Below are 17,688 nucleotides of genomic sequence, written 5' to 3' on the forward strand. Positions count from 1 at the left end.
AAGACATGCAGGAAATCATCACAAGTCGGATTCAAACCCTGGACCTCTGTGTCGAGGCATAAACCTCTCAGTATATGTGCCCCTGCTCTACCCACTGAACCAACCCAACCACAGCCTGGTTCCTTTTTTATTCAAATTGTAACCTTGGTAATATATAAATTGCGTTGTCAACGTTTTTAAAACCAGTATGAAACAACACGGTCAAACACACAGGGCGAAGTATCTAAGATGTACTTTTAGTAGTCCAGCTACGTAGCCCAGTGTATGTACAGTCAGATTGTCTGAGCACCTCGGTTGTCTTTTTCTAAGTGCTTATGAATTCTCCTTCACATCTTTCCTTGACCTCATGATGTTTTATATCGAGGTCAAGGAAAAAGGTTTTGAAAAAGACGTAATTTTTTTTTTCTACTATTCGACCGCAGCCCTGACCTGCACATGCTTCGTCCGCCTGTGGCTCAGACATGATATGTTCCCCAGACCTCAGCCTTTGCTCTCAGGCCGCACCAAGGAGAACCTTCTGGAGGGGTCTGGGATGAACCACCTCTCCCACAGATCCATGTGAACAGCAGGGTAATTCCATGGTTTAAATGGACCATTCCAGTGCAGCAGGTGCGCCTCCTGTAGGAAGCTCTCTGAATAGCGGGCATCTGGACTCCAGCCTAGACACACAGGAGCACTTTTTGAAATATTTCAGGTTTCTTTATGTCTGTTTGTAGCAAAGTTAACATTAACCATTATTATTATTATTATATAATCTACTATTAGTCACTATTTTATTTCCATTTTATGTGTTAATTTAAGTTTTCCGCTGAGACTGGTGTGTTGTGTGTAGCTCAAGTGCTGCCCTCTACATACTGTCCCCATGCTCAATAAGTTAACTTATGATAAGCTCCGTTAAAATACTTTATTTGTATTGGTAAAAGTGTGTTTTCTATACTTTGTATGCTAAGATTAGCTTCCAATTACCACAGCAATTATGCATTTAGGAACTACTACTGAAATTCTTCTGTATGCCAACAGAGATGTTGATCTTACCCAGGTGTCTGACGTGCCACATTGGGTCCAGTGTTGTGTATTTGTCATAAAACACTATTAGCATGGGCGGAGTCGCCACGCCTCCAGCCATGGCACTGCTGTATATGTTCTGCCTGGTAGGGAGGAGAAAGAAGAGGGTTTCTGGGGTTACAGCCTGCATGTGTGAAATGCAGTTCAGCCAACATACATAATACGAAGAGAAACAGAACAGTATAAATAATATAACAATTTAACAATAACTAAAAAGTCTAAGAAAGTGCTAACTGGTGGCAAGGTTGGAATTTTTCAGCATACTTTTCTTAAATTCTTTTTTTTGGGTGTGGTTGAGATCATGTCACAAACCGACCGATTTTGTGTATATCCACAAAATCTGCAGTACAGGCCACTAATACTCATGATTTCAAGCTTTACAAAGGTTATACTGTACTTTAAAATGTAATTAGAAACAAAATGCTACAGAGAGTAAGTCCAATGAAGCTAAACCTAGAATGGCATGCTCTTAAATGGCTTAAAATGTGACTGTTGGTTCTGGTCTTAAAGGTCCCATATTCTGCTCATGTTCAGGTTCATACTTGTACTTTGGTTTTCCACTAGAACATGTTTTCATGCTTTACTTTTCTTTGTTTAGTTAGTTAATACATTTTTATCATGTATTATTTATTAGCACACAGACAGTCAGGGAGCATAAACCAAATGAGAATTTTGGATAAACAAAAATGTATCATCTGCATAGCTGTTGAGATTAACATGATGTTGTCAGATGATACGATCACTGGGAAGCATGTATTTACAAAACCAGAGGGACGGGATATCTCTATCACAAGAAGATATGAAAATGGCATGTAGTTTGTATTTAAGGAAATATTTGTTTTCATAAGGTTCTACTTTGCCAATCAAATTACTGTATTGTTTCTGTACGAGACAAAGTCCTTAGAGCTTGATCTTTGAGCTGGACATGTGGCAAAATGTAACGTGAGGGTTTCCAGAATCTGCTGGTCACCGTGCATACCTGAAATTCTCCTCCATCCATTTCTCCAGCTGTTTAGTGATCTTCTGTTTCTTCCATTCGCTGACATCTGCCACAAACACTCCAGGGTTGAATGAGCAATCTGTTGGGTTGATGCCCAGGTCTCTAATTATCTCTTTCCTATAGTCCAGGAAGCCCATGTAGGTTGTCTAGGGGACAAGCTCAGAGTAAAGCATGCCATATTTCAATAACCAAAGTATCTTTCAAAGGAATAAAACTTTCATAACATTTGGAATCAATTCCTCTAATGGTCTAAAGTGAATACCCTTTGGTTGTGAGTTTACAACAAATAGCATGAATTCACATAAATTCACATCCAAGGTGAATGATGCAATTAAAAAAAACAAACAAACAGGGGCTCGCGTGAAAATAGATCTGACGCGTATCTTAAGCGGAGTGGAGAGCCGCTCGCAAACTATATATTCTTTGCAAATTCTGCACTCAACCCATTCAGCCTTTTTTTTTCTTATGCAACAGTTATTTTGTATGCATATATTTTTTTTACTGTATTTGTTTATTTCATATTCATGTTTAATATGTTTGTTTGTTTGTTTATGTATGCAACTTTCACCACGGAAAATTTCCACATAAGTGTCCTTATTGTGGCAATAAAATCTTTTCTGATTCAGATTGTTCTTGTTCTCCGCAGCGTGGCTGGTGGAATATCAAGCATGGACTTGAATGGGTCGCGGCGCCTCTGGAACGCAGCACAGACACGCCCGGTGGAAAATAAGGCTGAGAGCCATTTCATTGCTCTTTACACTGGCAGGTTAATACACAAAGTGGTATGATAAAATACATAAAAATCCACCTGCATGCCGATGCTGCGCACCATCTCGTGTGTGGAGGGCAGGTCGCAGTCAGTGGAGAAGGCAGCAGCATGACCTGGCTTCAGTTTGATATTAAACAGATCCTTGATGTCGCCTGAAATGCATCAAAAAACCTGTAAGTGGTACAACATATACTGTACACACACCCTACACCTGTTACAGCACTATATAAGTCTGCATGAAATATATCTATATTGTTAAAAGTCTGGCTAAAGCAACAATAAATATGAGCAATACAACACTGATGGGGTTATGTTAAGGATAGTCTATATATATAGACAACATTTCATTGATAGGATTGCCTTGGTACTGCCGGAAGTTCCGCAGGATGTCCCTCATTTCCACCTTCCTCTTTCTTTGTGTTGGCGTTCTAAACTCAGGTGGATTTATGTGGACTATGGTTAACTGCTCCTCAGATCTCTGCAGGGTAAATCCAGACAGCTAGCTAGACTATCTGTCCAATCTGAGTTTTCTGTTGCACGACTAAAACTACTTTTGAACCTACACATGTTCCACCAAAACAAGTTCCTTCCCGAGGCTATTTTGCAGAGGCACCGTGGCTCCGTCTGGAGCTTAGCACCGCCCAAGACGAATGTGATTGGTTTAAAGAAATGCCAATAAACCAGAGCTCGTTTTTCTCCTGTCCCGGAAATGCGGTGTGAACTAGCCAGACCCTCCTCCGCAGCGATGTGGAGGAAGGTCTGTCACTGTGAGAATATGTTGAGGATGACTCCAGTGTGTTGTCGAAACATAATTTCAGGCCGCCCAAAAATATCTTGGACACAGAAAGGGTGAAAAACTGTTTACGGTCTAACTCCACAATTCCGTACTACACAGTTTACAGTCCTCTCACATGTTTTCAACAAGTATCTTCTAACATGTATAATTGGTTTAGAAAGACTTTTTTTACAAATATTTCAAGTGTAAGGTATTTTAATGTATATCTTGTATACAACTTTTTGAATGTCACCTCTCAAAATTTCTTGAATCTCTTACTTTTATTTCTTTATGTTTTCTTACCTCTCAGCCATTTTCTTTTGCTGCTGTAACATGCGAGTTAAAAGTCTGATGCTTATGTTTTAATGTTTAGCTGTAAACCTCAAAAGTAAACATACTTGGCAGAGGATATTATAATTACAGGTATAAAATCACATAATATCTTTATGGTGACCTGTTATTTGTAATGAAATCTAACAAATCCAACTACATGAGTCAGTGAGTGTGACAGTGAGCGTTAGGGGATAATCACTGAAAAAGGCACCGTTTTAACAGTAAGTCAACCTTAAAAACTTTTTTATCTTAAGGATACATAGTATGAAGGATTTTATACATGGATTCCTTCCTACCATGATCACATACGTACCCTGCACAATGACATCATCGTCTAAGTATATCACCCTCCTATGGTTGATGTCAAGCAGAGGTAGGTAAAAACGCACAAAGTTGAGCTGCAAAACAAAAGCAAAGTTATTATTACACCGCTTTGAATCTTTTTCACATTTCAAACACATTGTAAACACATTTGAAAATGTAAACAAATTTGTATTTACCGTGAATACCATAATAAATGGCATTAAACCGTAGTCTATTGGTAGGCCTATTTCTGATATCAATTAGTCTATCCATTTCATAGTAAAAAAACCCACAATGTTCAAGTTCAGACACATGGACAGAAATAGGTGTATGCATTCCAAGCCGCACTCTAGAGATGCTACCACCAACTCAGGGCTTCAGTTACATTAACCCTATAAGGACTAAGGGCACATTTTACATATCTTCTTGAATTCTCCTTTTAAGGTTATTTGCATATAACCTAATCCCCATGTTTTTCATATCAAAATGTTCAGAACAAACTCAGCTTTCTGTATAGTGATGCCCAAAATTGTTCCAGAGCAATGTGTAAAGAGATAATTTGGCCCTAAAGCAGAAATATTTCTCAAATCTCTTGTGAAAATAATCCTACACTCAATTGTTTGGGTGCTTGACATGAGTTTAGAAAAGTATTGGGTTTACAAAAGTAGAGTAATATATGAATAAAATAGTAAATAAATGTCTAAAATGAAATTTTATAATATCGCTTTTTGAGTAGGAGTCTCACCGGTGCATCTTTTGTCCTCAGAGGGCTGAGTCAGGCCCCGGGGTGGATTCAGACATAAAAAAAATAACGCCACAATGTAACACTGTTACTACTCTCTCTGACGCTGGTCGAGTTCAAACACCTGTCACTCTAGTTCACTCTCACTGTCGTCCCTCCCGTGCTCTGGCTCCTCCCATAGAACGTCATCCTCAATGCCATTTAGCTCACTATTTGTCGCCATCTGTTGTAGTCAATGTATATTGACATTTAAAAGTCTACACCCCAAGTAAAAGACAAACCCACTTTTTCACACGTATTTCCAGGAAAAATAACCCATCTTATATTCGGACCATATACGGTATAAAGTGTGTATGGATACAGGAACGTAAGCAAACCCAGAACTCACTGGATGTAACAGATCGGGTCGAGAGGAATCTGGCTTCACCTTTCCTTTTAGAACCATGGGGTTGAATTCCAATATCTTATATTTGATGCCTTTCAGTTTAGTCCTCATTATGTATTGCCTGGGAAGATGCAAAGAAAGTAATATTGGGTGAATAAACATGAAAGTCATCAGGATAGGCAATATTACTGGGATATCAGGTGGCCCAGAAAAAAAATCACCCACGTCTCCCCTCCAAATTTTGAACAATTCCAGATTCATTACATTTACAGTGTAGCGTTTTGGCTACATTGAATGGGTAACGTATGCGGACCGTTCGCAGAGCGGAATGTGCTGCACAATGTATCTTTTAGATGGCTACACCTGCTGCGCAAACGGCTTAGGATTGTGTGAGTCACATGGGCCAGTTGTTCAAAACATTTAATCTGGATAAAAATGATCTGGATTTGGAAATCCGATTTTTTGCTATCCAGGATCAGGTAATCCGTCTTACTTTTATGCCGGTTTTTCAAAGCAACATTGGATTGGATCACCCTTATCCAGATAGACAGTTTTTGGGCCAGTTGTTCAAAGGTAATCTGATCGGATTTTGGTTATCGGATTGGATCAAATCTTGAAAATGGGTTGTTCAAAAGGGAAAGAAGGATTCTGAAATCCGATTAGATTACGGAATCCAATCCTAGTTTTAATCTGGATCAAACCTTCAGTTTGTGTTGTTCAAAACTTGTCAGTAGGATTTGGATAACTTTGATCCAAAAAAAACAGGATTATCCTGATCCCAACAGGGGGTAGGATTTCAAGGTGGATTCCAGGAAGAAAATGTAGTAAAACTTTAAAATTGGTCAAATAATACATCTGTATCATGTAGTGTATATACTGTAACGGACTGTGTTAATCCTTCAGATTAATGTTAAATGTTAATGTCAAATGTTAAAGAGTATCACTGTTCAGATACAGATTAGAGATGTTGAGTTAAACACTGAGATTTCCGCCTGTCAGTGAAGTAAACTTGAGTTCAGATGTTGTGAACCTTCTACAGGTCATTTTCCTATGAGAGTGAGCCGCGGGAGATCGTACACCTGTAGTTGGCTGAGAGCTAAGGGGGGTGTGGCTGTTGTTGTGTCCTGCAGGAAGAGAAAGGGGTTAACTGAAAAAGCTAGGGGAAGGTCAGGAAAACGTGAATTGGCTTAACTGTTCTTTTGTTTTTGGCGGCTACACGCCACAGTAGCCTGTATTCGGTCAATAATAAAACTGACAGTAAACTGGCTAAACGCGTCTCCCGGCTGCTTATTGAGGGACGTTACACTGGTGTCAGAAGTTAAAAGCATCTCACGTCGTTCACGCAGGGGCTTCCCGACGGCCGCAGTGTTTTTCTTTTTCTCCCCACATCGGGCTAACGGAAAGCTGACGCTGGGACCACTACACGGTGAGGAAATGCTGCACGGAAAACCCAAATATCAAGCTGGAGGAGGGAGCTGATGAGCGGGATTATGATACCTCTGCTGGGGCTTGAGAGCGGCGGAGCACGCTGCACACAGAGAGCGGGTGAGGGATATGACTCTTGAAAATGGCGGCAGACGCAGTTTAGGTCTTGGCCCCCGACGTTGGACCGTTCGGGCCGCGTGTGGGAACAGCGGCGGTCAAAGTCACAGCTGTCGGGCCACCCTCAATTAAGACTCCCAGATACGATGGCAGGACTGACTGGGAGGCATTTCATGCTCAATTTGAACTGTTGGCTCATGCAGGCAAGTGGTCCATAGAAGTTAAAGCCCTCCAACTAGCAATGTGCCTTACTGGGGACGCTCTTTCAAGCCTGCTGCTACTAAGCCCTCAGGATAGAAGTGACTATGATGCGTTGGTGGGAGCCTTAAAGAGGAGGTTTGGACAATAAGTTCTGCGCGGCTAGCCTGCTCGCTCAGAGCTGTGCAGCAGACAGCACGACACAGGGAGCGCTGAGGGATCTGGCCAATGACATTGAGAGGCTGGTTCACCGCGCTTATGCCCACATGCCCCCGCCATTCAGAGTGAATTAGCCCGGATCATTTTCTCCAGGCGCTGCTGCTGACAGAGCTGCGGTTCCAAACGCTGCTGGCTCACCCCAAGTCCCTCCTGGAGGCTTTGGAGCTTGCTTCAGAGAGGGAGATGCTGTGCGCGGCAGAGTGTGTACCGAAGGTGAGAGCTGTGAGTGGGACAGAGTCGGACACAGCCACACCCGCGTGGGTGAAGGAAATAACGCAGCTGGTATGGGCTGCTACGCGTCGAGGGGCAGCGCGCCCAGATCGCGTCCTCTGGTTTGCTGGGGATGCGGCCAGCCTGGCCACCTGCTACGACAGTGCACCCATGACCCGAAGAAGCAGGGAAACGGGCCGGGGACCGCATAGTCGGGACAAGGCGGATCCCCGGGACAGTGTCCCGACCCCGCACAGGCGGGGAGACAATGCAGCGTGATCAGGTGGGGACGCTGCAACCAACAAACAGTGTGGATGGCCCAGTGCAGCGACTGGTGATGCTGGGCCGAACCTGGGTAGGAGACTGCTGGTATGCCCTGGTGACTGTTGGGGGAATACGCTGCTCTGCACTGGGGGGACACCGCGCTCCTCTGCAACCTTGGTAAAACCAGATGTGGTGAGGAACGGGACACCAGTTATCCCCACCGCAGTGAAACTGCAGACTGTCACCGGAGAGCGGGCTCCCATGATGGGAGAGGCACTAGTGACTCTGGGGTTGGGGAAAAAGACTGTTCGCTGTCCAGTGTGGGTCGCGGACCTGGAGGACTGCATACTGGGGCTGGATGATCTGGGCTCATTGGACTGTGTCATTAACACCAAAAGAGGAACACTCATCTTTCCAGACGGACACGTCATTCAGATGGCTAGACAGCCACTCAGGCTGGGCTGCACTGCTGCTCACACCACAGCTGTGCTGATAGCTGAGACAGGAATGGACATGGCTGCCTGCTCCACTGCCACGACCAACCACCACCACCCCTCCCCAACCACACCTGCCACTGACCCACTTATGCGACCAGTGACCACAGCTGTCGGCTCCACCCTCACCGACACGCCGCCTACCCCAACCCTCATTCCACCGGCCGCTGGTCCGACCCCGCATCCTGCGGCCACCACACTGTCTGGTGGAGGAGATAGAGTCCTGGCTGTGAAGGACGTCTGGCAGAAAAACTGTGATGGACTGACTGTCAGTGAACAGGATCGGCTGTGGCAACTCCTACTGGAGTTCAAAGACTGTTTCGCGCCGTCAGAGGACGAATGTGGGCGGACAGGTCTTATCCAGCACGACATTGACACAGGGGATGCACCGCCCATCAGGATGAGACCTCGACGCCTCCCCTGGCCAGGCAGGAAGCGGCTGACAAAGCTTTGGGGGAGATGCAACGGCTGGACTTGTCGAGCCTTCCACCTGCTCATGGGCCTCACCAGTTGTCATGGTCCCTAAAAAGTTCGAACGTTGACTGGCGGTTCTGTGTGGATTTCAGGCCCCTCAACAAAGTCACAAAAAGACCCCTACCCGCCTCACACACGACGGGGGCCCTGGACACAGTGGCGGGGTCCTCCTGGTTCTCTTCTTTGGATATGGCAGTGGTACTGGCAGGTCCCCTCGCCCTAGAAGCCAGACCCAAAACCGCTTTCATCACCAGCCAGGGCCTGTGGCAATTTAAGGTACTCTCCGGCCTCTGCAATGCCCCCCGCTATGTTTGAGAGACTGATGGACAGGGTGCTCGCTGACATCTCCCGCCAAGAGTGTGTTGTCTATCTGGATGACATCCTTGTCCATGGTGACTCCTTTGGGTCAGCTCTCGGAGCCCTCAGGAGGGTGCTGGAGAGAGTGGCGGCTGCAGGGTTAAAGCTACACCCACAGAAATGCTGCTTTATGAGAAGGGAGGTTGTGTTTTTGGGTCACAGGCTTGGAGGTGGCGGCGTTGGCACCATGGACGACAAGGTGCAAGCTGTGAAGGACTGGCCCATTCCCAACACCTTACGTGACCTTAAGAGCTTTCTGGGGCTGTGCTCCTACTACAGGAGGTTTGTAAAGGGGTTCTCCCTTGCCCGGCCGGCACCCCTGTTTCGCTGCTGCGGAAGGGGGAGACGTTCCTGTGGACAGAGGAGTGCCACACAGCATTCTCCTTCTCTACAAAGAGCTCTCGTGGAGGCCCCAGTTCTGTCCCCACCTGACCCATCCCTGCCTTTCATCCCGCACACTGACGCCAGTAGTGTTGGTGCAGGGCGGTGCTTGCCCAGGTTACACCTGACGGAGAGAGAGGTGTAGTAGCCTATCACAGTAAGACATTTAACAATGCTGAACGTCGCTACTGTGTCACCAGACGGGAGCTACTGGCCGTAGTCGCGCCATCCGGCACTTTAAATATTACCTTGGGGGTCTCCATTTCACGGTCAGGACTGATCACTCGGCTCTGCAGTGGCTCATGTCCTTCAAAGAGCCGGGAGGGCCAGCTGGCACGCTGGATTGAGGAACTACAGGCGAATGACTTCACTGTGGTCTACAGACCAGGGACACAACATGGGAATGCAGATGCACTGTCCCGCCGCCCTGCAACGCTGATGGCTGCCGCTACTGTGAGAAGAGAGAGACCCTTGGAGGGCGAGCCGCGGAACAGAGGTGAAATGTGCAGCAGGGGGCCCAGTGGGGCCAGCAGTAGGCCGCGGACTGACAACTGTGGAGGTGGCGGAGTGGGGGCGCAAGCAGGAGGAGAACAGACATCAGGCCGGTGCTCACATGGGTGACAATGCAGCGCCGACCCACATGGGAGGAGGTCAGCATGTGTTCTCGAGCTACAAAGGGACTTTGGTCGATGTTTGATGCACTACGTCTGTGTGACGGAGTGCTACAACGGGGTTGGAAAGAACCAGCTGTGGGTGAGACTCCAGTGGCAGGTGGTGGTGCTGGGGAGCCTGCGGGGAGAGGGTGCTTCAGGCGGTACATGGGGCTCCTGGGTCTGGCCACTTTTGGGGTAGGGAAAGAGCGCCCCCCCTCGCGCCAAGGATTCTACTGGGGCCAGCATAAATGCGATGTGGAAGACTACTTCCGCCACTGTGACAGCTGCACGGCACGCAAAGGCCCCACAGACAGGTCTCACGCCCAGCTCCAACAGTTCCCAACAGGCTGTCCTATGGAGAGAGTGGGGATTGATGTTCTCGGTCCGTTCCCTCGTACGGAGAAAGGTAACCGCTATATCCTCACTGCCATGGACTATTTCACTAAGTGGCCTGAGGCGTACTGTATTCCAGACCAGGAGGCGCGACAGTGGTGGACGCGTTGGTGGGAGGAATGTTCAGCAGATTTGGGGTGCCCGCGGTCATTCACACTGACCAAGGCAGGAACTTTGAGTCCCGTGTGTTTGCAGTCATGTGTGAAAAGCTTGGCTCCCACAAGACCCGCATTCACACCCCCTTCACCCGCAGAGTGATGGACTGGTCGAGATTTAACCGCATTACTTACGCAGCAGCTGGCCACAGTGACGGGTTAAACATCAACGGGACTGGGACAACCATGTGGCCCTCGTGCTGATGGCGTGTCGCTCTGCTACACAGGACTCCACCTCCTGCTCCCCTGCCCTTCTAATGCTAGGAAGGGAGATCAGGACTCGCCGTGATGATGGTTGGAAGACCTCCTGATGACCCGGGAGGTCCGCCCGGGGCCCGACTATGCCAGGAAGCTCCAGGACCGCTTGGAGTCAGCTCATGAGTTCGCCAGAGACAAGCTGCAGTTGGCAGGGGCAAAAAAGAAGCGGAACTACCGCGTGCATACCAGAGGGCGTCACTTTGAAGCCGGGAGTTGGTCTGGGTGTACAGTCCACAGAGAAAAAAAGGCAGATGCCCGCGGACAGCTGCAGTGTATGCGGGTCCCCTTGCAGGATTCTGGAGAGACTGGGTGAAGTGGTATACAAGGTCCAGCTGCCGCCAAGAGGCAGGAAAGTTGCCCTACACAGAGACAGGCTGGCCCCCCTATCGGGGTACGGCCACCCCACAGGGGCACGGTGAAACCCCGGACAAGGCACAATCTCAGCACCCTCCTCATGCCCCCCCCTGGTGACTTGAATTCCCCCTCTGACCCCCACAGAATGGATCTTTGCCCCCTTTCCCTCTGGCTCCACCAGCCCCCCCCTCATCTCCTTCTGTCCCTGCCCCAGGTTGCTCACGGCCGCGGAGGAACCGCAGGCCACCCGTTCACCTGAGAGACTTTGTTTGCCCCCTCGGGGGCGAGGGACTTTGAAAAGGGGGGGTAGTGTAACAGACTGTGTTAATCCTTCAGATTAATGTTAAATGTTAATGTCAAATGTTAAAGAGTATCACTGTTCAGATACAGATTAGAGATGTTGAGTTAAACACTGAGATTTCCGCCTGTCAGTGAAGTAAACTTGAGTTCAGATGTTGTGAACCTTCTACAGGTCATTTTCCTATGAGAGTGAGCCGCGGGAGATCGTACACCTGTAGTTGGCTGAGAGCTAAGGGGGGTGTGGCTGTTGTTGTGTCCTGCAGGAAGAGAAAGGGGGTTAACTGAAAAAGCTAGGGGAAGGTCAGGAAAACGTGAGTTGGCTTAACTGTTCTTGTTTTTTTGGCGTTGGCTACGGCCCACAGTAGCCTGTATTCGGGTCAATAATAAAACTGACAGTAAACTGGCTAAACGTCTCGCCGGCTGCTTATTGAGGGACGTTACAATACTTTTATTTATATTTTGCACTTGACTTGTGTAACCGTTGTAACAGTGATAAAGTAGATGAAGTAGACATAGGCTACCAATTAAGCTATTCAGTATAGTAAAGTAAAAATAAAATAAAAATAGAAATGATCTTGTCTCCATGTCTAAATGAGAAACTGAAAGAGCAGAAGCACAGATCGTCCTGGCAGAGGAACAAATCAAGCTGACCAAACTGCAGCAAACCAAAGCCAAACTTCAGCTCCGCCTCCTAAAAGCAGGGCTTGGAAATGCTGCTCTCTCCTCCTCAGATGAAGAACAACCCAGAACATTCTTTATTTTGTTAACTATTGGACATTTAGCCTTTTGTTTTGTTTTTAAGACATTTTAAAAATATCCACAACATATATGTTAATGTATATTTGTTTTTATTTGTTGTAACTCAGATGAGGGGTCATAAAAGAAATTATGAATGAAAGTGGATGGTTGTTATTTTTGTGTTTTGTCTCAAAATAAGAAACACTTACAGTGACCCCATGTTGGCTCTTCTACCTGTTCTTTACATAGCTGGTAGCCCACATTGTGATATGTTGTCCCATTTAGAGCACTGGTAATCTTGAAAACTGTCTATCTGACGGATTACCTGATCCTGGATAGCAAAAAATGGGATTTCCAAATCCAGATAATTTTGATCCAGATTAAATGTTTTGAACAACTGGCCCTTCAAGATGGGGGAACTCATATTAATGTTAAAAAAAACTCAAAGTGAAATTTTCATGCCATGGGACCTTTAAAAGAAATACAGACACTTTATGATCAATTTCAGTCCTATTTTACGCTTGTAGAGCGGATCTCGGCAGAGCATATGCACCACTTTCGCGCTGCTCTTTGTGTAGCCAGTTTCATTGATTATGGTGGAAGCGTAGTGTTGCAATGTAGCCGGGCCCTTAAGAGCACAAACCAGGCTGGAAATCATCATTTATCACACCTTTAAAGAGTATTGTTTGGGAGACACATTACAAACCTCATCAGTTTCACGGCATCACGAAGAGTGACAATATAGAAGAACACGTTGGCGTCTGTGTTGCTATAGACGCTGTTGATGGTTGCCATGGTTGCACCAGTACGCTCCTCCGATGCACATATGACGACGGGGATGACATGATCCGCCTCCGACACTCTCACTGTGGGAACTCCCGCTGCAGATCCGACGCTCTTCCAGTGACCTGAGAGACATTTACAAAACGTGCTCAGGAAATGCCAAAATCTGCTCAGGAACAGATGTTACTCAAAGAAGAGTAAACACTGCATAAATTGGGGACTACTTCCAGCTGCGTATTAATACACATTTCCGGACGCAGCGACGGTGGCTCTGCAAAATAAGTCTTGGGAAGGAACTTGTTTTGGTGGAACATTTGCACCCCCGCAAAAGAAAACGCCACATCACACAATACAGTAACGTGAGCTATTTAAATTAGCACCACCAATCGGTCCCCAAAACGTCCTAGTTAGAGAAGAAATGCCGTAAACATATTCTTTGTAAATCTTTACAATCCTTCCCTGAAAGAACCAAGCAGGCCTGCCTTGTTGCACGCTGCAAATGTTCTTCAAAATTCCATTTTTTAGGGTGTAGCTTCCTAACTTGAAGGTTGTTGTTTTACCGAAGCGAAGGTATTTTGAGAGCGGCCAACACACAGAGCGCGGAAGGTGAAGAACCATGCGCCGGGTGTCGGGTAATTATCCTGGAAATATACAGTACTTCCCTGGGTCCAGATTAGGATTTGAATAAAACGTGGATGTACCTGAGAGTGTGGGCCGAGCGGAGGCTCTGAGCAGTATACTGTGCAGCAGGAGGCCCACCATCAGCACCAGCAGCACCAGGAGGAAGCGGTTAACTGGAACACAGGGCGAGGCAGGAATTAGTCCGTCAGTGGTTTACATGCACATAAAGTAAAGTAGCTTATATCCAAGCAGACTGTAAGAGTTCTCTCAGCATGTACTATAGTGTGTAGAGATGTAACCAGTCCAAATGTTGCCGTAAAATTTATTGTGATTAACAATATAATTGTCTCTTTCAGGCAAATAAAAAAAAAGATTTTATTATGTATTATTTTATGCAAACAAATAAAGTTTTGAATGATACAGCTTTTGGTTCTATCTCTGTCATGTGACCCAGATGATGTAATACCACAGATACACAGCCTATGTAAACAACACCTCCTTATTTTCATAAATCATTTTTTCTGTTTCCCCCCCTTATCATTTTTGTTATTATGAACATGTATAGGGCCAAGTGCCAACCACTAACAATTGAAATAATAATAAAAAGATATAGTCCGACCAATAATCACTTATATCATTACAATTTGGCATATCTAAACAAAATCAACACTTACCAGTCACACGCCTTAAGCAAATGTCAGCAATTAATTGCGGTTAAACAAAGAAACCTTGAATATGTAAAAATGATGTAATAATTGTTACAGGCTTCTGCTTGTTTATTCAAGTTTCCAAAGAACTTCCAAAACTTAAAGGGTAATTTCTGTATTTTTCAGCATGCACCGTATTTTCCCATGCAATGTAGAACAATGGAAGAATGTAGAAATGTTACACATACTGTCGGTCTGTCTAGTATTTTGCGTTCAGTCCAAACTGCTGTTCACACACTGGATGGAATCGTTAAAGTAAACTACTTGCGGCTGCCATCTGGTGACCTCATCACACCCTCCCCCAACACACACACACACACACACACACACACACACACACACACACACACACACACACACACACACACACACACACACACACACACACACATTTGGTGCATATGCATGGAAGCTGAACGCTTTCCTGGAGAGAAATGTGGGGGCTCCTTTACTGGCCTAGAGAAAAGCTGATACTATAATAAGTGTCTGTTTAGCGTTAGTGTCCATCAACAGGAAGAGAAGACGAATTGTCCTTGTCTCTCTTTCATGCACATTTCTATAACCCAAGACTATAAATCTGCCATAATACATTTGTATCTAACTTTATCCTCACTTACTTTTTCTCAGGAGAGCCATTTTTCATTTTTGCGTCCAACGACATCTGCAAACACACACACACACACACACACACACACACACACACACACACACACACACACACACACACACACACACACACACACACACACACACACACACACACACACACACACACACACACACACACACAGACAGACAGACAGAAAGAGAGAGCTATTAAGTCACTCAAAAATGTTGAAAGATGAAATATTCCTTGGCCTTAATAATGATGTCTTGAAGGATTTGGCCGTTCCTTTAGTATGGTTTTAACACTGAAAAAATGAAATCCAAACCAATTACTCGATTATTAAAATAGGTGGCGATTAATTTAATATAGTTGACAACTAATCGATTAATCGATTCATCTTTGCAGCTGTAGTTTGGCCACATCTGAAAGCTGCTTGACATCCTCCTGGATATATCTACAGTATTTCATATGTTCAAATTCCATGTATCATTTCTGTCATTTAGATGGTCTAAACTGTATATTTCATTATGTCGGATATTCTGTACACACAACATGTAGGGTGAGGGATCCCTACTCTGTTGCTCTTCCTGAGCTTTCTTCCATTCTCTCCCTGTTATGGATAGATAGAGACGTACAGTGTGTAAACAGATTGTAAAGCCCCCTGACGCAAATGTGTGATATTGGGCTATATGTATAAAATATACTTGACTTGCATATATACGTATGTGTGTGACTGTGACAAACTGCCAGTGTGACCTGGCCCAAAGCCAGGAGGCACTGGACAACACATGTGTATTTTGTCCAAAGCCTTTCTACCGCCATTTCCTTCCTTCCTGGTGCCAGGGCTTCATCGAGGAATCTGTTTGCCTTCCAGCCATGTCAACTTTTATGTAACAACAGAACAGAAATGCTTACACAACGAATGACAACAGTCTCACAGGTTCAAAATCACCCTCTGATTTCCCCCGATCTCTATCGCCTCCTCTTTGAATCAATAACGGGGTTTGATTGATTCATCATTGGTGCGTTCAGTGTAAAGTGGTGAAACCTCGGCAGGAAACGTCACACTTTTGTTTTGTAAGTCGCTCATCAGTTTCACACCCACAGTAGTCGCCCTGCTTTTCGTGTTTCAGCCCTCCCTAAGAAACCTGCAGACTCTGAACTAGGACAGGACATGCGGTTCGTGTCATGAATTTGTTTCTGTTTGTCACCGTTTGTGAGCAGCCCCAAACATCTGGACCCGATTAGCTTCAGATGCTGCAACTGCCAAACACACTGTCTCTGGCCTGCATTCGAACAATTGACAATGCACTCAAGACTCTCCACGAATATACGGTCTATGATTACAATGCATTGATCTTACATGTGACATGTTCTCCCATCTCGATGCATTTATAGTCACCTTGTCTATGTTTTTGCAGAATTGTACTGCCAGATATGAACTCTCACGTGATTTAATGCCTCTTGTATTCTTTATTTTTTGAGATTTTGTCTTATACATGATACTAAATATCAGGAAAAAAAAGGTTCTTTCTATACAGTAATTTTCTTAAAAGGCTTCTTCTAGACATTATTACATTATTATGTAGCAGCAGCAACCAGCTACAGACGTTCCTTAAAGTTTGCATGTAACTGTGTGTGTGGCTGGTGGTCCAAACCAAACCGCTTAAGTCATCACACTGCAAAAAAAATCCTATCTTGGATACAGTAGTAAACATTTCCAATGCTAAAATTCACTCACAAGAGATAAAGGTTCTGTTAACATTTCATTGGTTTGCAATGGAGTTAGATTGTTTTGAGGGAATTTTCTAGGAAAGAAATGTTTGAAACCAGTTTAAAGGAGGCACATTACCCCCCAAGGCATACATTATCAAAAACAAAAAAGAACCCCACAAAAAAACTCGAATCTTAATCCCAGAAAAGTATTCAATTGCATTGACACAACTGTAAAACTGTCATGCATCATGCACTTTCCATTCGTTATTAAAGTTAAAAGTTATATCGTCAATTTTTGTTAAAGAGATATTTTTTTCAGTGTTGGAGGACAAAAAGTTCTCTTGTCTAACAAATACAATCGGATTGCATGTCACAAAAATGCAAGAACATATACATGCATAGAACATATTTCAACTATACAGTAGGCTTAGACATACTAATGACATACGTGCGACAACTGCATTTGGTAAAATATAACCTTTGAATGAAGGAGGCGTGTCCCTGTCGGTTTGATATGTGCATTATCAGTCATGTAGCACAATTAAGGGCACATTTCAAATGTGTGAAATGGAGGCTACTTACCAGAAAAAGGGTGGTAATTACGGCCAGTCTCCTTCCTGGTGTTCATGGACCATGTTGTTAAAACCTCTCTGGACTGAGACTCACACTCGCCAGCAACCCCACTTTTCCCCTCGCCCACCTTTTTTCTTTCTCTCCTCCCCCCCCCCCCAAGTCCAGATGTGACTCATCTTGTTCACCAGCGCCCTGTCTCCTCGCTGTCATGTAGCCAGAGACTGGATTTGCTCTCCTCATTTCACGGAATTAGCGGTGATACTGAAAAAGGAGTTTTTGCTGTGAAAACAGTAACTTTTTTTAGTTAGTAAGTGCGGCT

The 17,688-nt window shown here is 45.1% G+C and overlaps 1 protein-coding gene across 1 annotated transcript; it reads right to left on the bottom strand.

Moving 5' to 3' along the window:
- Positions 1-45: 45 nt before the first annotated feature.
- Positions 46-17,482, bottom strand: glt8d2 (glycosyltransferase 8 domain containing 2). Its single transcript, XM_039791068.1, has 10 exons — positions 17,379-17,482; positions 15,091-15,134; positions 13,847-13,939; positions 13,069-13,270; positions 5,376-5,493; positions 4,256-4,340; positions 2,874-2,986; positions 2,045-2,211; positions 1,036-1,148; positions 46-659 (listed from the first exon to the last, which is right to left on the bottom strand). The coding sequence occupies exons 2-10, from the start codon at positions 15,107-15,109 to the stop codon at positions 481-483; spliced, it is 1,089 nt and encodes a 362-aa protein (XP_039647002.1). The 5' UTR covers positions 15,110-15,134; positions 17,379-17,482; the 3' UTR covers positions 46-480.
- Between the last annotated feature and the right edge of the window lie 206 nt (positions 17,483-17,688).

The sequence above is a fragment of the Perca fluviatilis genome, chromosome 23 (assembly GCF_010015445.1).
Source record: "Perca fluviatilis chromosome 23, GENO_Pfluv_1.0, whole genome shotgun sequence".
Classification (NCBI taxonomy): Eukaryota; Metazoa; Chordata; class Actinopteri; order Perciformes; family Percidae; genus Perca; species Perca fluviatilis.

What these genes read in the sequence shown, in the direction of transcription:
- glt8d2 (XM_039791068.1), bottom strand. An exon ending in CGCTCGGCCCACACTCTCAG is followed by an intron (nt 13,271 to 13,846) that starts GTACATCCACGT and finishes AATGTCTCTCAG; the next exon opens with GTCACTGGAAGAGCGTCGGA. An exon ending in GACCCGATCTGTTACATCCA is followed by an intron (nt 4,341 to 5,375) that starts GTGAGTTCTGGG and finishes TTTGTTTTGCAG; the next exon opens with CTCAACTTTGTGCGTTTTTA.